The following is a 23,197-nucleotide window of genomic DNA, read 5'->3' as shown; positions in this document are numbered from 1 at the left end:
AGACTAGATCTTTCTCATGTACCCAGGAGTCAGGAGCTTTTGTTTGTATATTTATGAACATTGAAATAACCTGCATGGTTCTTCAAACCCCTCCTCACCTGCTCCTTCTAGAAAGGCACTCTAGTTGTATAGATGGCCACAAGAGGGGATCATCAGGAGCTAATGGGGCTAAGTCCCACCCATGTTCTATCTGCAAGTGGCTGATTTACTGCAGGGTGCTGTACTGCATGCTGCCACTGTGGTGAGGAGAGAAGTCTCTGGTGCTGCAGTACACAAAGTGCCACTGGACTTCTGGCCTGAGTGCACAAACTTCAGGAAGCGCAGGGAGGAGGCTAGAGCAGGGCATAACACTCTGATGCATTTCAAATCCCAATCATATGCTCCTTGCTGCATCTGTTCTTTATTGCCTGACTCTGAAACAAATAGCATTCGTTTTTAACTGGGTGGGAAAGAATTCTGCATGTGGTGGGAGGTGTCTGAGCCTAAGCGGGATTTGGGAAGGGATTCTGAGCTGTTGAGAGGCTAAGCAAGGCGAGGCAGAGTTTTTTCTTTCTAGGGGAGAGAGTTTGGGTGTGTTGGAGCTGGTTGCAGGGAGCCGATGGAGTTGGGAAGGTTCTGAGTTGGGAGCTGGGAAGGCTAGGTTGAGTTCCTGGGGAAAACGTTATACATTCAACATGAGGAGGAGGTAGAGTAGAGCTAGATTACAAGGGGAGAGGTTGGGACTAGGAGGGTGTAGCAAAGCTGTCATGGATGGATACATGCTGTCCTTGACAAAGAAGTGCCCCATTTCTCCCAAAAAGGGGAAGGAATAGGGAGGAAGAAGAGGGCACACTCTTATTTTTGCCTTGCACTTTCCACTAACCTCCATTAACTCTCACCAAAATACTTCCCTGTGGTGCCCTTAATACTGACCCATTTTTCACTTAGTTTGCACCCTAGCCCACATGCAATCTGCAGCTCCACCACTTTTTACACACTAGATAGTTAAAACAGAGCAGATATTGTTGCTATCTGAAATGACTTGAGATGGATCTAACTAGTCAGCAATCTCTTGACTGAAAAGATGGAGATGTGGACACTGAAGTCCTTTCTGCTTAAGGTCTACTTCACAGCACAAGTACTGATGAAAAGTAAGATCTATCTTTAGTTATTTTGCCTGACAAAGGACATTGCTGTTCTCTCTGAGAATATTGGCTGTCACTTAGTGGCAGTGGTATCATCATAAGTTAGTGCATTTTTGAGGGTTGGAGAAAGTCCTGGGGGAAACCAAAATTATAAAAGGGTCTTTTTTTGTTCCACCACTACCCCTCACTTTGAACAGTGTACAAGTCTCCGTAAACATGGCAAATTGGTATTTAGCAATTTTAACTAGTATCTGTGAACAATACATAGCATGAAACTTCTATGCTTAAACATCATACTCTTATTTTCAGATAAATGCTGACCTCCAGAGTATAACTTAATTTCTGACTTTAAAAAAACACCCTGTTCTGCTAGAGGATACGGAGCCAAAAATAACTGCTAACCTTGAGGGCTACCATCAGGCTGGCTGCGTGTTGCTTTTGTGTATTCAATAGTAAAAATAGTCTTTGAAAAGCTTGTCTTCTAGAGTTTAAGGGATTACTGTTTTCCCAACCAGTCAAGGATACATGTAAATAAAGCCTGAAAAGGTTGATAATGTTGTGAATAACCTGAAGTGTAAACTTCTGCATGCAATGATACTCTAGCTGAGAGTACTTGAATTTAAAAAGCGAAAAAATCCTTATGTAGACCAAATGTTTTATGGTCTTCCTGTTTTTTTTAGATTATGTTATCTCTAAATTGACGAAGACTGTACAAGGAGTTGCCAATCTAATTAAATTGCCATCCCAGCTGACCAGTAGGTATCTGAAGACATCCGTTTGTAATGGAGCTCAAAGTGCAGAATCTACGGATGAGGTTAGTGGGGATTCTGGGCGTAAGATTGTTTCTAGCTGTAATGTTTGAATACATACAACACAAAATAAATGAATGGGACCAGTCTACTCAGTGACTGCTTAGAGTTGGGTTTGGTCAAAGGTCATAAGGTCTGGTGGTGTTCTGTTACTTTTAAGATCATAGGTATTGCCTCATTCAAGTTTGAATCCTCCATTGGAGCACTTGTTGAGACTGAACTTCTGCTGTTTTACTCCTGGACATCTTTACAGTATTTTAAATTTACATATTGTACTCTTATATTCTCCTACAAATGGTGGTGTGATTTTGCTCTCAAGCTTGTTGTATTTGAAGAGTCCACATGCCTCCTGTCCTGGTAACTAATATGAATAAGTATTTCCTGAATAAATGGCCCTACTAGATACACTTACATGCCTTCAGCTAGTGTACACAACTTGTATTTAGGTGCAAAGTGTACAAAAGCTCCCCTCTACAGTAACTCCTCACTTAACGTTGTAGTTATGTTTCTGAAAAATGCGACTTTAAGTGAAATGATCCCAATTTCCCCATAAGAATGAATGTAAATGGTGAGGGGGGGGAGGGGCGGGGCGGGTTTGGGTTCCAGGGAAAATTTTTTTTTTTTTTTTTTTTGCTGTATAGTACTATAGTTGGGAGGTGCCCCCGCCTTACCTCACACAGGCACAGTCCACTGGCACTGAGTCAATGAGGCAGGCAAGGAGGCTGAAGGTGCTGTAGGCTAGGAGAAGCATGTTGCACAGCAGCAGTGGCAGCTTCCCCTACTCTGCAAGCACCAGAGGCAGGGGGGGGTCAACCCTCGGCCTGCCCACGCCCCCTCCTTCCCCCAAGCCTCCACCCTTAACCCACTTCTTCTTCTCTCTTCTCCCCCTCCCCCCCCCTTTACTCCGCATGCAGTGTCCTCGTGCCTTCCCCCTGCCTCCTGCCTGCGGCAATCAGCTGGCTTGCAGCGTTCAGGAGCCAGGAAGGAGGGGGGAGGAGCGAGGACTCGGTGCGCAGGCTCCCCCTGCCTCCTGAACACCACAAGGCAACTGATTGCCGCGGGCAGGAGGCAGGGGAGGGATAGGGGAGGTGTGCTGTATCCTCGCTCCTCCCCCTTCCCTCCTGCCCCGGCAATCAGCTGGCTTGCTCCTCAAGCCTCCCTCCTACCCCTGAATGTCGCAAGGACTCGGCACGCAGGCTCCCTCCTGCCCGCGGCAATCAGCTGGTTTGCAGCGTTCGGGAGGGAGGGGGAGCCTGCGTGCCCAGTCCTTGCTCCTCCCCCCTCCCTCCTGAACACCGCAAGCCAGCTGATTGCTGCAGGCAGGGGGAAGAGGGGGAAGGCGCTGATCCGCGGGGTCTGCTAGTGGGGGGAGGGGCTGGGGGGGCGTAGGGGGGCTGCCAGCCATGGACAAAGCAGGCAGCCAAATGTTATAGTGAAGCATTGCACAACTTTAAATAGAGCATGTTCTGTAATTGAGCAGGGACGTAAGATCGAAACAACGTTAAGCGAGAGGACATTAAGTGGGGAGTTACTGTACTTAGCTTGCATGTCTGTGAGCTGGATTCTTCGATTGCTAGGTTGGACAATCTGGTTTATAGTCTTCTGCCTTATCAGCGCCAGTAGGACAATCCAAAGAGACTTAAGGTGTTCTAGTGTGTCTTCTAAATAGCATGTAAATTTGCTAGTTTACACAAACAGTTTTGTTTTCAAGGAACAAGCTGTTGGTTTTAAGATGATGATGATGTTGTCTTGGAGACAATTGAGAGGAATTCAAGGATAGAACTCAGTTCTTTAATTTATGTGAAGACTGCTCTAAAGATTGTTCACTTGCTGTAATTCTAAAAGTTTTCAAGGATCAGAAAACCTTATTCAAGATTGATCATTATGTGGTAGCACCTCAGGGGATGAGTGTAAAGTCAATGGGGTTTTTGCTCCAAACTCATTTAAGTGGGATCTTTAAAAAGGTGCATATGTGGACTCTCTAGGAGCTAAAGGTTGTTTGTTTTTTTTTAAAGACACTTTGTAGAAACTGCAGAGACATATGTTCTGCCAAGATCCAAACCAGTCAATCTGGGTCACTGGATGAATAGCATGGTTTAACTCTAACTCTAATTTGAGTGAGTAGACTGTGAGGTTGCTTTGATCCACATCCAAATTACATTTAAATGGTTCCTTGTTCTTTTTAAGACTTTTTCAAATTCTTCTGATTCTTCGACTGACAGACTGACAGACTCTGCACCTGGAATAGAAATGCTACAACTGGGTAAGACTGACACGAAGCCACCGCTTTTTCTTCCTTCCTCTTTCTCCCATCTACTAAAATGCCCAGCAGGTGGTATACAGCAGCATTAATACTTTCCACTTGTATAATGCCTCTTGTGTAAGACTTTAAGTGCTTTATAATTCTGAATTTGGTAAGAGCAGTACCTCTAAAATCTAGAGGATGAACTCTTGCTTTCTTTCCTGCTTCCTTCCATTGCCACTGACATTGTCCAGATATTTTTGTTGCAGCCATTTCAGCATTAAGTGTTACAGCCTTCTCTTATGATGTGCATCATTCCGGATGGCTGTGCCATTAGTGTAAAGTGTGCCTGGAAAGCTTCCTAAACAGTCTTGTGTAATATATATGATGAACTTGAAATAGAAAAGCACTAGTCTAATGGAGCAGTTTCTATTCAGACAAGTGACTTCCTTCATTGAAGTGGCTGCTGAAAAAGACAAACAATGCTCTAGTGTGATACCTAAAATCTTTTAAGTAAGTTTACATGTTGGCTTAACACATCTAAACTAAAATGCATTTGTTTTTTGTGAGGCTTTTGTAAATACAAACGTCTAAGACGCTCACTCCCCTCTCACAACTACTGATGTCTGGTACTTTTTTTCATAGATAAGAAAATATCTTGTGGCGCTAGCGTTTGTCCCAGTAAAGAGACAGTACCTATTTCTTGCAGGACTGTGCCTTGCCTGAGGTAAAATTTTTGTGGCTGTCTTTTATATCCTCCCATCACCCCTCAAATCAGCATCCTCTACGCTCCTCCAGAACATAGGTGTCTGCCCACATTTGCTGCCTAATATGTTTTTTTTTTTTTAATCCATTTATATATAGTAGTGCTTGGCTCTTTCCAAATGCAGAGTATTACCGGGCACTCCGCTGAACTGCAGTACTGTCTCCTATCAATGTGTTAAACTCTTAAACTTGTACAGCTCTATGCTAAGATGTAATATAACTAATCCAAAAGGAAAGATTTGGGTAATAAGTATGTAAAGGAATCTGTGAAGCTGGCTTGCCAGCAGGGAGCTCATCTTTAGGAGGAAAAATGTACATCAAAACCTTCAGGTGGGAGGGAAATTGCACACACAAAATAGACCTAGGGAGGGTGAGAGAGAGCCTGGGGAAGAGCTGGGGAGGCAGAGCAAAGAGGTCTGGGGGAACCTTGCAAAGGCCAGAGGAGATGTTGAGGGGTGGCTGGGTGGAGAAGTGGGAGCGGGAAGTGTGAAGAGACGGGGAAGTTATGATTTGTGTCAGTTTTTGAGCTCTTGGGGACAAAGGAATGGGGAACTTTGAAGAGGCAAATAAAAGGGATGTCTGGGGACAAAATATTGGAGGCTTTCAAGGAACAAAAATGTAGGAGTTTTGGGAGAAGAGAGGAGGAATTTGCAGGGGTGTGGAATAGTCTCTTGTTAGAGAGAGGTTTTAATTACAAGAAAATTGGGGGAAACTTGGTGTAAATTATCCAAGATATAATAAAGGATAGGAGTCCCCTGGTTTTGCATGAGGTGTTCTGTTCAGATGACACTACTGGAACACTCTTGATGCCGTTTTCTCCAAGATTTTAGAGATGGCAATAATTGGATGGAAATGGGCCAGGATACTGTGTAATACAGCTGTTTGCCTCCCACCCCAAAACTAGGTTGAATAGTGTCCTTGCTGCAGTCCTATATAAGATGATGCTAGTTCTATGGTACTGATCCCCCTGTTACACTATAGTGTCCCTGTTAGGAGTTGTTACCATGGGAGTAGGCCCCAAGCCAATACTGAAGACGATGATATCCATGCTCAAATGGATTGAGTGTCTTCTGAATTGGTTCAGGATTTTGACTACGATGGGCTTGTCTCAGCTAGTGGCTCTCAACTCTTTCAGCTGCATGAGCTGCAGCCTGGTCATGGTATTTAGTGCTAAAGAGGAAGCTGTGCTGCTTTGAAGATGGCTTACAATAGGAAGTTTAAACTGTGAGCTGGCTTAGTGCTCCTAGCTTTTAAACGGAAACGTTCCCCAGAAAGCGGAGGGGAGCAGAATATCAGCATGAAAACCTTTTAATGGTAAAGAGGAAAATTCCTAAGGCAGCTATTGTGAATGTGGGGTGGGGGTGGAGACTCCACCAATTATGTGAATAGAGCTCTCTTCTGTGAGGTGTCAGCTGTATGGCATACTTGTAACTATATCCCCCAAAATACCTCAGTGGCATATTGGAACATGGCTTTGAGTAGTTGATGTTCTCAGCCATACTATAATAGGGTTTAATGAAAGAAGCATATGAGAAAATTAAAGGTACAGGGCCATCTGAAGAAGTAGGAAGCACTATTTTGGGGTGGGGAGGCATGGCAAAGGAGAAAACATGATCTGGCAGAGCTCGCAGTTCCTGGAGCACTTCGTTTAGTCTGAAGCGTGTGCATGTAATGGAGCTTAAAATGGTATGTTGTAAACCGTCCATTTAGTCACTGTGCACCTCTTAGTCATTGTAAGAGAGATTTCTTGGATTTCTCTATCAAGTGGTGGTTTGACCTGATTTTTCCACCTGATTGAAAGGAATTCAGAACATCCATACATCCTTATGAGGCTTAAGTCTCTGCCCCCAACAATGCATGTATTTTCAAAAACATTTAGATGTAATTTGACTCAAGAAGATTTAGGTTTTAGTGGTTAATAGTGTAATCGCTTCTCTTAACAGAAACCTCTGCAACACAAGGATGAGTAGCAAACGCCATACCAAATCCATTCCAGAAGGTTCTTTTTCATGGGGATTGCCTGGTCAGGAGAACATGGCAGGAGCCACCACTTCAGATGCTGGCAAGCTGGTGAGGAGGCCTCACTGTACTGTGGAAGAGGTGAGTCCAGATAAAGACCGCTTTTGAAATAGGGTCAATTCATTTTTGTCACTTCTGAGTTTATATAATGGGGAGACCTCTGAGTATTGAGGTGGCAAGATGTGAAATTGGATACAGTGAAAATGGTTTTTGAAGCATAGCCCTGAGCTGAGAAAATGCCTTGCAGGGAGACTTAAAGCTCAATCTATTTGGCTGATCAAAAACATGATGGAGAGGTGATTTCAGAGTAGAAGTATCTTTATGGGGGAAAACACTAAGTACTAAAAGGCTCTTCAGTGGAGAAAAGCGTAACACGAACCAATGGCTGGAAAACGAAGCCAAACAAAGTCAAATTAGAACTAATTCAGAAACATTTTAAGTCAGGGCAATTAACTATGGGATCAAACCACCATGGAAAGTTGGGGATTCTCCATCTCTTAATGTCTTCAGATCCAGTCTGGATGCCTTTCTGGAAGATGCTTTTGCCAAAAAAGTTATTGGGCTCAATGCAGGGGTAATTGGGTAAAACGTAATGGCCCGTGATGTACGGGAGGTCAGACTAGATGATCTGATGGTCCCTTCTGGCATTAAACATCACTTTTCATAGAGTCTTTGGGGTGAGAGCTCACCAAAAGTGGATTCTGCTTTCTGTCAACTCCAGTGAACGTGGCAGTTCCACAACTGGAAATGGTAATGAGGGTGTAGATATTTGTTTATCATTGATTTACCTGCATGTAAATGTGCTAGACAGTAGAAAGCTGCTGTAAACTGAGATAAGGATGAAAATTATACTCCTTGCTATAATGAGCATGAGCCCATTTTCAACTTAACAGCAGCTTTGGTCATGTGGTTCCTGCTTAAATAGGACTAAAGATAAACTTTGTGCGCTGTAACAACTGTGTAGTATGCATTAAATTTAATTACAAACTTCACTCCACTTTTTCTTGATAGTGGTTTTAACGTGGCTTTTTTTCCTCTTAGGGTGTACAAAGAGAAGAGAGAGAAAAGTACAAACTACTATTGGAACTAGTAAAGGAAAAATATCCTAGAAACTACTCCACTCCCATAGCTGCAAACCACTGCAAGTAATTTCACGTTATATTCCAGACTTTTTATTAGTAATAGTGACTTCTCTTGAGAGGCAAGGAGGGACATCAAGTCACTCTCTTTTAATGGGCACTCTGGTTTTTGGAAAAATTTGATCAGTTTATTGCAATAAACAGAGTTCTGTTGATATGGTCCAGGACAGATGCTTTGGAACAGACCTTTTGAAATGCATGCAGTTGTGTATACTAAAGTTATGTGGGCTTTTTTTTTTTTTAAATAAAACAACCCAAAATATTCAGCAGAAGTTTACAAAAGGTGAAGAATTGAAATTGCTGTGGGTGTCTTTCTCCTCCTCCTACATCTTTTCTGCTTCCTATGTTGTATCTGCACTAGGAAACTTCCTGCCTCTTTTTGGGCACAAGTGCTTCCAGTGATGTAATTTCTACTATGAAATCCTATATTAAGTGCTATACCACAGTGTTATTGGATTTGGGGACTTATTTTCCCTTCCATTGAATGCTTTTTACGAATCTTATGCTGCTGATGTGGAATGGACATAGGCTGTGAAGGAGCTAATTTTTTGTCTTAACACAGCCTGTTCTGAGGCCTAACTATAGTTTAATGAATATGTGATCTCTTCCAACTTTATAGGAAATTGTCACTTTATAGTTTTACAATAATTTTTCAATCTGTGGTAAGGCCAAAAGACCATGGCAATCATGCATACAGAGCTGAAGTTCTTGAAGGTGACCTGCAAAGGCAGGAAAACTTGTCCATGCCTCTGTGTTGTATGAAGACCTTGAGAGGTCTTCAAAGAGAAGTTCCTTTTCTGAACAGAAATTCAGGTTTTGTCTACTTGTTCTTCTTGAATGCTGAAGCTGTCTGGGAGCTAAGGGTTTGTCTAAACACAAGCTGTACCACTTAACTATACTAGTATAGTTAAAGTGGCACATCTCCTAGTGTGGACACATTTATAAAGGTATAAATGTGCTTTAGACCAGTATAGCTGCTTTTCCTTATGAGAGGGAAAATAAGCTATATCCGTCTAAATACACTTTATATCCTCATAACTGCATCTACATTAGGGTGTGGTACTACTTTAACTAGATTAGTAAAAACTCAAGGAGTACCTTAATGCTCTAGAACTTGGACTTCTCTAAGATCACAGCAACAAATCCAAACCCCCCCCCCCCTTTTTTTTTTTTTTTTTTCTTAGAGTGGACATTCACTCTTGGCATAGTGAAAAGTAATATGCATCAGGATGTAAATGTTGCACAATTGACTAGTTGCTTTTTTTCTGCTGGAGCTGGAATATTTCCATTAATGCATCAATTGGCCAATTCTGGTTTACCAAATTCTGTTGCTTTAACAGTGATCACTTCTAGCATTCTGTACCACATGGTTGTGTAGGAGCTATAATCCATTCCTTTAGAGGATTTGCATACAATGGGGACAAATAGGATATGTATGAGCTCCTTTGAAAGAAATTCTGACACTTTTCTACTTTTTTCTAAATCTGTACCAAAGTTCTCAAAGTTGCCTCAAGGAGCCAGTGAAGACTGGTGGCCACATGGAAGAAAGATATGGAGTGAGAATGCCTCCATTTGTTACACTAAGGAATGGTGAGTGAGTGTGTGTGGGTGTATATGTATGTATATATCATACATATATTGTAGTAAGTGGAGATAGACCTAATCAAGTCAGGCTTATTCTCAGTGAGTCTTTTAAATGAATGCGGAATTAAGTTTGCAGTAGTGAAGTTGCAAAGGTTGAGACTGATACCTTAATTGTGCCCTTCTGCATGTATTAAGTCTAATTATATCAGACTTGTATATATGCAATACATTAGCCTTTAATAGTCCCATCATGTCATACATAAATGCATGTAAAAATATGGAAGCATCCATGTCAGAAAGTTGTTACACCTCTGGTTGCTATTACTATAAAAGTTGTTACTTCTGTTTATCTTCCTGAACAGAACACCTTGTCTAACAAGTTGAAAGACATAATGCTTAACTTTAAGGCTCTTGTACTATGGGAGGGGTGGGGGTTTGGCCAATTAAAATTGTCGCCTTAGGAAGGGTTGGTGGGATGTTGCCCAGGCTGTACTCAGTAAGGGTGGTGAAACACTGACCTCCACTGAGGAGATGGTCAAGAGGTGGAAGGAGCACTTCGAGGAACTCTTCAACCTGATGGAAAAAGATTAGTACTGGCAGTTGGGTCCTGGAGATTATCCATCAGGGATACTCCATACATTTTTCTCTCCTCCTTTCTTTACAAACCCCCTTTCCAGTCGTCATCCTGGGACCTACTCACTAATTGATTCTTCATCAGGAGGTGATAAAGTGCATCCCACCTGAATACCAAGAGAGAGGGTTCTAGTCCCCATATTTCCTAATTCTTCCCCCCCCCCCCCAAAGATGGAGGGTGGAGACACATCCTGGACCTTCAACAACTCAACATCTTTATCAGAAAGCTGACATTCAGGATGATTATCAACAAGGGATGTGGTTGCGGCTCTCGTCATGAAGGACATATATTTCCATTTCCAAGAAGTTCCTGTGTTTCATGGTGGGAGAGGAACACTACCAGTTTTGGGTCCCCCCTGTTGGAATCACTACAGCACCCAGAGTATTCACAAAAGTTTTCTTTGAGGTAGCAGCCCAGGTGAGGCACCAGGGCTACATGGTGTTCCCATACCTGGTAGGCCGATCTTGTCAGGAAGTCACGTCAGTGACCGGATCTCTTCAGTAACTTTTTGCTACCTTAGGCATTTTGTATAAATGAAGAAAAGTCTGTTTTGTCACCCACAAGGACAATAAGTTTTATAGGAACACAGCTGAACTCCGTCTCTGTGAGAGCATTTCTGCCCGCAGATGAATTTTGCATGATGAGCAACCTGATTTCCCACATCATCTGTAAACCATGAAGTATGGGGCACCAGTGTCTCTCACTGTTGGGCCAGGTGGGTGCATGTACCTGTGATGCCATTCACCAGACTCCACTTGTGTCTGCAAACTTGTCTCCACTAGATTTAGCAGCCAAATTGGCACTCCGTCGACTCCAAATGACTGTTCCTGCCAGAGTTCTCACCTCCCTCTTCTGGTGAGGACTTTTCAGCCCTCCCATATCAAGATTGTTTGAGTTCCACATAAATCAGACAATACGCTTACTTGTATTTTTCCTGAAACCCCTCGCTTATTCTGAAGACAAGAGATTTCACTCCCTTGATATCAGGTGCACCCTGACATTCTACCTGCAAAGAACCAAACCCATTAGAAAATCTGACATTTTATTACCCACACAATCTCTGCGCTATGGCAAGCCATATCCTCTCAGAGGATTTCTAAAGTGGGTTTTGAGATGCATCTTAGAATGCTACAAAATAGAAAAAAATTCCTGTTCCTGTGGCATTACAACTCACTCCACATGAGCGCAAGCTGCCTCCGCGGCGGCGTCCCTCAGATGTTCTGCTATAGGCCCCTTGCAGGGCAGCAACGTAGAGTTCTGTCCACACGTTCATGACACACTACGCTCTAATCCAAGCAGTAACTGCAGATGCAGCTGTAGGAATGGCAATACTACAGGCATCTCTGCTGCCACCTTCCTTGCACCCTTCTCTAGTCTGAACACTGCTAACTAGTCACCCATGTGTGGAATATACATAGGGACCAGCATTCTAAGAATAAATGGAGGTTACTTACTGTAACTGGAGGCTCTTTGAGATGTGTGGTCTCAATCTGTATTCCACCACCTACCCTCAATCCTCTCAGCTTTGGATTTGGTTGGATTGTGATAAGAAGAGAAACTGGAGAGGTGTTGACCCACATTGCCTTTTATGCCCTTGGTTGGGAGCACGAGGGGGAGCTGCAGACATCAGTTGGAAGAATTTCTGGACTTTGGTGCATGCATACCCACGTGTGGTCCCTATCTGCATTCCACATCTCGAAGAACCTTCAGTTACAGTGAGTAACCTCCATTTCTCTGGATATGATCTTCAACAGGCTTATCTGTTAGCTCTGCAACTTCGTGTTGGTGATTGGCTAATCAGATAGTCATTTACAGTATAACCTCAAAATCTACAGTTTTGAACCGAATTAGTTGACTTTGTTTTCAGTTCATACTTTCTTCTCCTTCTATGCAGGTATCAGAGGTGCTGAAACTCGGGGCCCACTCTGGTCTCGGAGAAGTGATGTGAGCAGGTACAAAATCTCTCCTAATTACATTCCTCCATGTTCGGCTTCCTGTGTTGTTTGGCTTCCAACCTCTGGTATTTTTGTGTGTGTGAATAAAAATTTATGTGCATCACCTGCAGATGCTGAGGAGAAACCGCTTTGGAGGGACTTGGTAAATTATGGAACATAGCTATGTAATGGGCATCTTGTGCAGGATGTGCCGCACTATCATAATGACAACACACAAGTGCATCATAGAGTCCTGGAGGGAGGGGAATTAAAGTAGGCCATTTGGATAGCAGGGCAAGGGACAGCTGTAGCTCTAGAAAGCGAGGAAAGCAGTGCCCAGCCAGCAGTCAAGGCTTTTAGCACTGGAGAAGGAATGTTTTTGCTATCTCTCCTTGTGTGAGTAGGGTTAGAGATGTATGTAATAAGTTGTTTGGGAGGAGGAAGCATAAACCCATTGTTCCCACTCTGGTCTACAGAAATCCTATTGCATGATATTAAAAAGACAAGGTGGGTGAGGTAATATCTTTTATTGGACCAACTTCTGCTAGTGAGAGAGACAAGTGTTCGAGCCAAACAAAGTTCTTTAGGGCTACGAAAGGTGGTACTTGCATTACAGCTAAATGCAAGATGGAACAGATTGTTAGCATAAGGTAGAGTGGTCCATTAACACCTCTGCAATCATAGGACAAAGGGTGAGGGGGCTAGCAGGTTACAGGTTGTTGTAATAAGCTGTAAATCCAGTGTCTGTTCAGTCCATGATTTTTAGTGTCTAGCAGAATTATGAATTTAAGCTCCCAAGCTTGTCTTGAAAGTGTTATGCACAGGCTTCCTTTGAGGATGAGGACTGCTAGGTCAGATATAGAGTGATCGCTTTGTGAAAAGTGTTCACCCACAGGTGATAGGTTATTTTTGTCATTTATAATTTTCATGTGTGATTTCCACCCCAACTTCAACAAGCCCATTAAACTTTCTGGAGTGCTTCCACACTAATATCAACTTCTTGGACACCACAATCGGCTTCAACAATGGAACCTTACAGACAACCATATGTAAGAAGTACACAGATCACCACCTCCACCTTCGTAGATCCGGTAACCACCCTAAACACACCCAGAAATCTGTTACCTACAGCCACGCACTCAGATACCACAGAATATGCTCGGAGGAGAAAGTCTGGGATATACACCTTAACTCAATCAAAACCGCCTTCACCAAACAAGGACACTTCAGCAGAGAAGTAGATTGCATCATGGAACTGTACACCAGTTTATTCTGAGAGAACCTGCTTCAATAGAGATATTAAAACCTCCTCTGACCACAGACCCCTAGTAGTCACCTACTGCCCCCCGTTGGAACCAGTATAGGATATCCTCAAAATACCACCCAGACTCAATGGGAACCACATTTAATCAAAAGAAAACTGAGGGAGATATGATTGCTCTCTAAAAATACATTCGAGGGATAAATACCAGGGAAGGAGAGGAGCTATTTAAGTTTAAGGGCCAATTATGGTACAAGAACAAATGGATATAAACTGGTTATCAACAAGGTTATGCTTGAAATTAGACACAAGTTTCTGACCATCAGAGGAGTGAAGTTCTGGAACAGCTTTCCAAGGGGAGCAGTGGGGACAAAAAAAACCTAACTGGTTTCAAGACTGAGCTTGATAAGCTTATGCAGGGGATGGTATGATGGGACTCCCTACAATGGCATGTGAATCATCTGCAACTGCTAGTAGCACATATTTTCGGTGGCCAGAGATGGGACACTAGATGGGAACGGCTCTGAATTACTACAGAGAATAAAGTGAACGGTACAGAGTTTAAGCATAGAAGTTTCTAGTTATCAGGGAATAACGTACAGATTATCAAGGGTGCAAAGTTTGGTTTAAGATCGGGTGGCATAAGGAATACATAATCTGCAATATCCCTGATTGGGGGTAAAAGGTTGATGGGTCAAAGTACAGGCATTGAGATATGAGGGTATGAAGTTCATAGAGTGGCTATGTTTGGGTGTGGGGTATAATGAGTGGATATGATGATGAGGATGGATTGACTCTCATTTGTTGAGATTTAATGTTCAGGGAGTTTATGGTTCTAGTTCATATGATCCAACGGAGAAGGTCACTTGGTCCCTTTCTCGTAGTGGGAGAACGATGTCACTCTGGCTCACGCCTCCTGGTACTGTCGGTGGCCGGTGATGTGCTCGATGTAGAATTCATGATTGTCGTGCATTATAGCTTAACTTTAAGCTACATCTTGTATCCTTATTTTAGCCATGCTTTGGTACTAGCCCCAGTCCCCTACTTCGGGTATTTCCAGCTTTCCTTCCCTTCACCTTTCCTTTCTTCCCTGCATCCCTCAAAGTATTGATGCTATAGAATGGGTCAAGTTAAACTCTTTTTTCTTGCACGTTGGCCAGATTCCAACCCCACAGAGAGCCTTTCCCAACCCTCCCCACACACCCCTGAGTCCTTACCCGACAGGTAACTTACTAAGTAAATATCCCTAGTTGTGAAACTCTGCCCGTTTTTGTCTCTAAGATCTCGGACTTCAGCAGAAAACTCACAAGAGCCTGAAATGACAGTTGGGCAGAAAAATGAAGGGGTAAGGTTGGAAGCTCCAGCTTTTTTCCTCTTTTGAAAAATGTGATGTCCTATAACTAAACTGTACATTCAACCCTAACTGTGCACTTCCATACTTGAGCATATCATTGAATAATGTGCTTAACCCAGTGGCATATGGCTTTTGTGAGAGTGTGGTCTTTGAGACTTAGAGTATAGTGATGGTGGAAGACCCCTTGTGATTCTGGGCTCTGGTCAGTATGCTGCATCTGCTCAATTTCTCTTCTGTCCATCTTGGAATTTGATGGGCAAACCCTCAAACATGTAACATTTATTGGAGTTTATCCACATCACTATAGGATACACTATTGCATCAGTCCTTTCTGAATAGATTTTGCTTTGCTTGCATTTTCCCCCTGATTCTTGTCTCTGAGATTTGGCTTGGTGCCACAGTTAAATTTCCAGATTGTAAACCAGGTAAACCTTTTTTCTAACTACTAAAATTCTTTCAAGGTTGCTGCATTTTTAACTACGTTTTAATTTTTATTTTTCTAAACTAGAAATACAACACCACTCTGCTTTATACATAGTTGTTTATGTTCACCTGTATTTCGCTTGCTGCACGGGTGGGAAGATGGGTGTGTCTAAAATCTATTTTTTAAATAGGCTAAGCTGGGATATCAGGAAAACTTACACGGTCTAAAACATAGAGAAGTACCAAGCTTGGATACAAAACTGTCTTTTGTCAAATATCCAGCCCATGTGGGATACTTTTTTTTTTAAAACCAAACCAACTTTGTAGCCCTCTACAGTGGCAAAGAACCTCCCAAACATAAACTGTTGCTATAGATCTCCACTTTACTAGACTTTTGATAGTCTCATATGACCTTCTCATAAACAAACTAGAGAAATATAGCCTAGAGATGAATCTTCTAAAGGTGGGTGCACAACTGGTTGGAAAACTGTACTCAGAGTAGTTACCAATGGCTCACAGTCAAGCTGGAAGAACATATTGAGTGGGGTCTTGCAGGGATCTATCCTGGGTCCAGTTCTGTTCATTATCTTCATAAATGATTTGGATAATGGCAGAGAGAGTACACTTTTATAAAATTTGCAGACAATACCAAGTTGGGAGGGGTTGGAAGTGCTCTGAAGGACAGGATTAGAATTCAAAATGATCTTGGCAAACTAGAGAAATGGTCTAGGATGAAATTGAATTAGGACAAATGCACAGTACTGTGCTTAGGAAGGAATAATCAATTGCACAAATACAAAATGGAAAACGACTGCCTAGGAAGAAGTATTGCAGAAAAGGCTTTGAGGGTAATGGGGGATCACAAACTAAGAGTCAACTACATAATACTTTTGCGAGAAAACCACCCAATTATTCTGAAATATATTATCAGGAGTGTTGTAAGCAAGACATAAGTAATTCTGCTGCACTCAGCGCTGATAAGGCCTCAGTCGGAGTACTGTGTCCAGTTTTGGCATCACGCTTTGGGAAATGTGGAAACTCTAGAGGCGAGCAACAAAAATGATTAAAGGTCTAGAAAACATGACCTACAAGGAAAGATTGGAAAAATTTGGTTTGTTTAATCTGGAGAAGAGCAGACATAACAGAAACATATTCTTCAACTATGTAGAAGGTTGTTATAAAGAGGAGGGTGATAAATGGTTCTCTGTATCCATTGAGGACAGGACAAGAAGTAATGGTCTTAAATTGCAGCAAGAGAGATTTGTTGGACATTAGGAAAAACTTCCAAACTTTAAGGTAACGATAGTTAAGCACCAGAACAAATTTACCTAGGGAGAATGTGATATCCATCATTGGAGGTTTTTAAGAACCGGTTAGACAAACACTTGTCAGATGAATACCTAATCCTGCTTCAGAGGAGGGGACTGGACTAGAATGACCTATTGGGGTCCCTTCCACTCATACATACATTTCTGTGATTGTCTTCCTGAGTCTGAAAGTGGCCTGAAACACTTTCCTCTCACCCACTTAACTGCAGTGAGTTATTAATGCTAAATCCTAACAACTTCAGTCTAAAGCAGTGGTTCTCAATCTGTGGGTCAGGACCCCAAAGTGGGTCGCAACCCTGTTTAATGGGGTAGCCAGGGCTGGCTTAGACTTCGCTGGCGCCTGGGGCCGAAACCTAAACCCGAGCCCCAGTATCTGGGGCTTCAGCCTTGGACGTTGCGGCTGAGATTGCAGGCCCCCTGCCTGGGGCTGAAGCCCTTGGGCTTCAGCTTCTCCTCCTCCTCCTCCTCCCCCCCCGGTGGCAGGGATCCGGTGGGCTCAGGCTTCGGTCCCCCCTCTTGGGGTCGTATAGTAATTTTTGTTGTCAGAAGGGAGTCGTGGTGCCACGAAGTTTGAGAACCCCTGGTCTAAAGCATTTGAAAATTGGCACATTTAATGGAAGTGTGCTCAATCCTAGCAATACCTCGCCTGACTCCGAATGAGAGCTAGACTGAGTGTTTAATTCGATAAGTGTGGAATCTGACTGTCGGGAGTATTTGCTGAGTGCTTTTATTTGATATTTGAACAAGACTGTCACATTATGCACTGTAACAAATCATAACTTCCTGTTTAAATGCTATTGAGCTTCCTTTTGTATAACAGAGATGGCTGGAGGCTGACCTGTCAAAGGAGGTGTCAGTTCGGTTATGTCTGGGCAGTAGGAGCTCTGCTGTAGCCAGAAGGCCAACTGCACTTGTGGTGAAAGAACAGAAGTGCCCAGGCCCAGAGAAGAGTACAGAGTGCCTTCCTGAGCTCACAGAGGTACCATGCCTTTTTTGGCTTTCTGGTTTGGGAGGTGAACTAAAATGGATGGAATCATTTGGGCTTTTTTGCAGGTTCTTTTTGTGTGCCCACCTGATATTAGCTAATGTACTGACCATGTTCAAAAGGGATCAGGAATTCTAGGTGCCTCTTCTAAAGTAAATTTTGTCTGCTATTCGTACCTTCTAATCACTTCGAATCAGGCCATTCTTGCCAATCCACTAACATCTGATTTGCAGGGAGCTAGCAAAAGAAATGGATGCTTTTGCTCATTTCTTTATAAACTGTCTGATTACTTTCTTATGCATACCTTGGTAGATGCTACAATAGAAGAGACAAGGGCATTTTCCTTGTTTTAGTTCAGCTCAATCAAAAATAGAATTTATTTATTTTTGGTCCACAGATCAAAATCCATCTTCTACCAGCAATGAAACTAAACATTACTTAGACTTCTCTCTTTGCATCCATGACAGCTCTAACAGTGTGTATGATCAGATACAAAATACAGACTTCCTAACTGTCAATGTGGCCTCCAATACAGCCCACTATAATGTTCCCTTTCATTCCCACTCAGATGTGTCTGGGAGAATTAGGTTAGTCTTGTGGTGACCTTTGGGACACAACAAATCTAGACTCTCTTGTAAACTGAAGGTGAGAAATGAGTTTGAGCTGAGAATGCTCTGCTATCAGCCCCATTCCAGTTAAACCGAGTGCTGGTTGGCTGGCTGACTGAGGATCACAAGGGCCACAATATTGCATGGGGGACAGGTGGTTTTCTCTTTGAAATTCTACTTTTTTTTTTTATTGTCCTTTCTTCAGCTGTGCTCTGTCTGCTGATGTGTATGTTTTGCGTTTTTCTATTTCTGCATGATACCTATCTCTTATTCTGACTGAACTACATTGATTGCCTGTGAAACACTTGCAATACTGGTTTTAGTGTTTATTGAATTCTCTCAAGCCTCTTAAACTCCCATTATCCCTTATAATCCTTAAGAAAATGACTGAACTTCCAAACCAGAGCCAGTGTAAACATATCCATGGTTCTGAGCTGGGGTAATCTGATAAATCAAAATGACTGAAGCGCCATTTAAAATAGCTTAAAAGTGTAACCATCCAAGTAAATAGCATGAAGTGCAGGCATCTGTGTGTAGTACCTTAGGCTTCATGTACAAACTTAACAGAAAAAGCTACCAAAGCTAACAATCCTCTGCTCTGAAACTAACACTGGTATCCTTGGCCTCCTAGTGTCACTGTATGGTCAAGCTCTTCCTCCTTTAGCAGGCTTAATCCTCTACTGGATTTCACTTAAATACTTTTTTCAACTTAGTGTGATGCACCAGTTGGCCTGCTCAACATACACCCTAGTTCAGGACTTCCTCACTAGTCACATTGTGGAATTGCTCATTTCAGGACATGGAAAGAGAAATCACTAATGCATTAGGCCATGGCCAGGAGGATGAGATCTTGAGCAGCGCCTTTAAATTAAAGGTCACCCGTGGGGATATCCAGACACTGAGGAACCATCACTGGCTCAACGATGAGGTAAAATTAATCCAATAGGAATGTTTGTGTTCTGCGTGCATATATATTAAAATGTGCCCACAACTTTCTCTGACGTTTAGCTGCTGACCGGCTTAATTTTCTGATCCACACCTCAGTTCCTATAGGAATATCCATAGGGTTCTGAAAGCTGGGCCTTTAAGAGGGAACAATACTCCTGAAAATCTGTCTCCCTGTATTATGCTGCTTTCAAGAGTTAGCAGCAACTTGGGATCAGATTTGACTTTGGGGAATGGGTGAAGTAACAAGTGTGTTTAAATGCAGGACTCAAAGGAAGGAAGTTAGTTCAGGAGTCTTAAAACTTGAGTTGAAGTCAGTGTGGTCTTTTCAGACTGCAAATTCTGAAGAGTCCAGCAGATAAAGCTTAACTTTAATAGACAAATGAGTATGTCTCCTTCATTCTCTGAACTCTACTCTCTCTATTATATAGGTAATCAATTTCTACATGAATCTTCTGGTGGAGAGAAATAAGCAGCAGGGATTTCCAGTGCTTCATGCTTTCAGTACTTTCTTCTACCCCAAATTAATTTCTGGGAGTTACCAGGCAGTAAAAAGATGGACCAAAGGTGTGGATCTCTTCAAGCAAGACCTCATCTTTGTGCCCATTCACCTGAGGGTACATTGGGGATTAGTGGTGAGTCAAATTGGCCCATCCTTGGAATTGGAAGGGAAAGGAAAACCTAGAAAAGGCTTTAGTTCTTGCTCTGTAGGCAGCAGGGAGTCTTTGGCTACGTCTGTTGCACCAATGCCTGTCTTTCAATAACAGGTAATAGATGTCAGAAGAAAGACTATCAAATACTTTGACTCGATGGGACAAAGAGGCCACAGTATCTGTGAGATTTTGCTGTAAGTAGATGCTTTAGTGAATCTATCATTGCGTTTCACACATACAGGAAGGATTTTTCCACAGTCACTCACTGGAAAATGTGCTTTACGTAGCACAAGACTTACCCTTAAGGGACAAGAATCTCTTCCTGGACTAATCACTGCCAGTAATGTGCAAATTGTAACATCATCCAGCTGCTAATTATATCCTGTCCTCCCAGGGACATTTGAGTATGTTTTATGAACAAACCATCATTGAGTGACCTGTTAAAGCTCTGATGCCAATAGAAAGACAAAATCCATTCCTCTTTCAGAACATTAACCTCAACACACTTCATAGGACCAGAACTCCTTCCTAGGGGATATTGACATCCTCTATTACCAGTGAGAGACCCCTCTACTTTCTAGCTCTTCTGCCATTTTTTGCAGCTCTTAAGTAACCCACCAAATTGTATTGCACACATAATCCTCTTGTATACTCTATTAGAGACATTGGAGTTAATTTTTATGTAAATAATAATCCTTTCAGTATGTTGAGTGAATGCTGTAGTTCGTTTGGCACTGACTCTTCTATTGCACCAGTACTCATGTTTCATGTTACATAAAATCACCCTGTACTGCCCACCTCTGTTGGAGATTGACTTCTGAGGAAAGGGTCTGTGTGACCTTGTAAATCACTACCAGTATCTCATGTGCCTCACTTTTTCTGGCAGTGCCCCATCTGAGACCCGAGTCCAATATAACATGGCTGCAGCATTACCTGTGAAGTCTCTAACTTCTGATCTAAAATCTCTTAAGTAATGTGAATAGTTCCTAGGTACATGTGGGTTTACCTTCAGCATGGTATGATTATATCCTATAATCCTCCTTCCTGGTACTTCAGGTCTTTGGTGCATAATTAGTGAAGACCTTGTCAGGCAACTTTACAGACGATTGGCCTAAAATATGAAGACCTTTGATTAGAAAAGTCTGATACCTTTTTGTTTTGTTTCGTTGAACAGCCAATATCTGCAGGAAGAAAGCAAAACCAAGAGGAACCTAGATATTGATCCTTCAGAGTGGACACTTTACAGCATGAAATCACATGTATGTGAACAGTGTTTGAGTCTGATCCATGTACTGTAGCCCAACACCACAAATGCCTTCAGGAGAAACCATTCTAAGTTTTGAATGGCTGTTTGTGGGCTTTTTCTAATGCCCATAATACAGCAGCCCAAACTGAACACTGGAAACAATGTTTTGATGGACTCTTTAGCAGTGTCTTTTATTTACTTGATTGGCCTGTCACTGCTTCTTTCCTGACTCAGTTTAGACATGAAAAATATGCTAGCAATCTGGAGTGGACTGGAGTCCTTGGAACATCCATCCAGCTTTCTTCCTTTGGTCCAATAAGCTGGTGCTGTGTCCAAGAAAAATATCTCAAATTCCATTATTTCTTACTAGGGCGAAGGCCATGTTGAGACTAGCACTTATGTCAGCAAAACTTTTATCACTCAACTGTGTGTGTGTGTGTGTGTGTTTGGGGTGGGGGTTGGAGGGGAACCCTCCCCGGAGTGACATACGCTTTGTTAGCATAAGCACCGGTGTGCACAGCACTGTCGGTGGGAGACGCTCTCCTGCTGACATAGCTACCGCCTCGCGTTGAGCTGGTTTTATTATGTCGACGGGAGAGCTCTCTTCCATCGGCATAATACGGTTACACGAGCGCTCTGACCGCAACACAGCTGTATCAGTACAGCTGTGCCGCTGTAAGCTTCTAAGTGTAGACATGGCCTTTACTTTCATTCTTTTAAGGTGCATGCTGATGCATGAAAGATGTCAACAGTTCCTGTACAGGAACTATATACAGTAGTTGATCTTTTGTACATGTGCTCACTGTATTTCTTGGACTGCAGCTGTGAATCTGGCTTTGAACGTTTGACAATATTACGGTATTGGGGTAGTAGTGCAAATTAAAAAAAAAAATTTTTTTTGTGGTAGGTAGCTTTTTGTGCTATTTGAGAGACTCATCTTCCTTCTGCAAAGATGGTTTCAAATTACTGCTGTTGTCCATGCTTGACCTAGAATCTTCTAAAATAAATGTCTGTTCTGTCGTGTTCTCCAAATAGCTTTGTCTGTAGAGATCCTCCTCCTCCCCTCATCTAGATTGGGTTTGGAGGAAGGAAAAAAAATCAAAGGTGCTGGAGGGGAGACTGGCATAGCCTTGCATAGAACATGCCCTGTTGTGAGCTGGAATTGCTCTTTCCCAGTTCTCAAAGCTTTCTAGGGGCTTTGGCACATTCAGTTCAGAGGAACTCTTAGGATGCCTGTGGAGCTGTGAACTCCAGCTGCAGGTGAATAGCTCCTGTTGCTTTGTGCTCAGGCAGTAGTAATTCATATAATAGATCCCACGCATTAGTCCTTCCCCTGGATAGTTGGAGTTGTCTTGCCCTGTATCACTGGAGAACAAGCTGACATTGACCATTCTGATTTGTTGCCAATACCTTGTGGGGAGGGAATTAAAGGTCAGAGCTAAATTCTCCCCACATGCAACTTCCACTACAATCAATGAGAGCTGTTCATGCATCATCAAAGGCAAAACTTGTCCTTTAGTAGCTCTCATTGTACAGAATGGGAATTCCCTCCTCCCCTCCGTCACTTGCAGGAAGCACTAACTCAAGAGTGGGGGAATCTGTATTCTTTCTAGTAAGCAGTGTTAGTAGGGTTCAAAGCCCGCCTGGGGCCCATAGTACACACTTACATAAGGACATCCTGGGCCGGGAAAGTGTGCATTCTAAAGATTTGACAGGTGAAGGACCAGGATGTTCCTTGCCAGCAAATGGAACATGGTGCAGCTGTAGTTATGTGATTTCTGAGGAGGTGTTAAAGCTTATTTCCTGGATTGGAGGACACAAGCGGCTCATTAAAATGCTGCTGATACACAGTACTGAAGATAATGCATTTCATATCTCATAAGAAAGGCACACTTAAAGCAAGGTGAAAGGACTAACATGCAACTTGCTCCCACTGCTCACTCGTAGGAAATTCCACAGCAGCTGAACGGAAGTGACTGCGGGATGTTTACCTGTAAATATGCAGACTATATCTCCAGAGACAAAACTATCACTTTCACTCAGGTGAGGAAAGCTCTACAAAAATTTTTCTCTCTCCTGCTGGTAATAGCTCACCTTAACAGATCACTCTCATTATAGTGTGTATGGTAACACCCATTGTTTCA

At 42.6% G+C, this 23,197-nt stretch overlaps 1 protein-coding gene across 3 annotated transcripts in view; it reads left to right on the top strand.

Moving 5' to 3' along the window:
- The window catches only part of SENP2 (SUMO specific peptidase 2), a 38,004-nt gene that overhangs the window by 13,826 nt on the left and 981 nt on the right, over positions 1 to 23,197 (top strand). For 2 of the 3 annotated variants that reach the window (XM_024218617.1, XM_024218618.2), the window contains 14 exons: positions 1,805 to 1,938; positions 4,121 to 4,196; positions 4,821 to 4,902; positions 6,884 to 7,040; positions 8,001 to 8,104; positions 9,594 to 9,688; positions 12,211 to 12,268; positions 14,793 to 14,856; positions 17,437 to 17,595; positions 19,006 to 19,137; positions 19,586 to 19,789; positions 19,922 to 20,001; positions 20,982 to 21,066; positions 23,001 to 23,096. In XM_024218617.1, the coding sequence (XP_024074385.1) occupies positions 1,805 to 1,938; positions 4,121 to 4,196; positions 4,821 to 4,902; positions 6,884 to 7,040; positions 8,001 to 8,104; positions 9,594 to 9,688; positions 12,211 to 12,268; positions 14,793 to 14,856; positions 17,437 to 17,595; positions 19,006 to 19,137; positions 19,586 to 19,789; positions 19,922 to 20,001; positions 20,982 to 21,066; positions 23,001 to 23,096 (1,526 nt within the window). The remainder of the gene's footprint in view (positions 1 to 1,804; positions 1,939 to 4,120; positions 4,197 to 4,820; positions 4,903 to 6,883; positions 7,041 to 8,000; positions 8,105 to 9,593; positions 9,689 to 12,210; positions 12,269 to 14,792; positions 14,857 to 17,436; positions 17,596 to 19,005; positions 19,138 to 19,585; positions 19,790 to 19,921; positions 20,002 to 20,981; positions 21,067 to 23,000; positions 23,097 to 23,197) is intronic. The other variant, XM_024218619.1, reaches the window with a different exon arrangement.

This window comes from Terrapene carolina, unplaced genomic scaffold (assembly GCF_002925995.2).
Source record: "Terrapene carolina triunguis isolate 2854851 unplaced genomic scaffold, T_m_triunguis-2.0 Scaffold88, whole genome shotgun sequence".
NCBI classification, from domain to species: domain Eukaryota; kingdom Metazoa; phylum Chordata; order Testudines; family Emydidae; genus Terrapene; species Terrapene triunguis.
The sequence above is the reverse complement of the archived record's forward strand: the minus strand, read 5'-3'. Positions and strand labels throughout refer to the sequence as shown.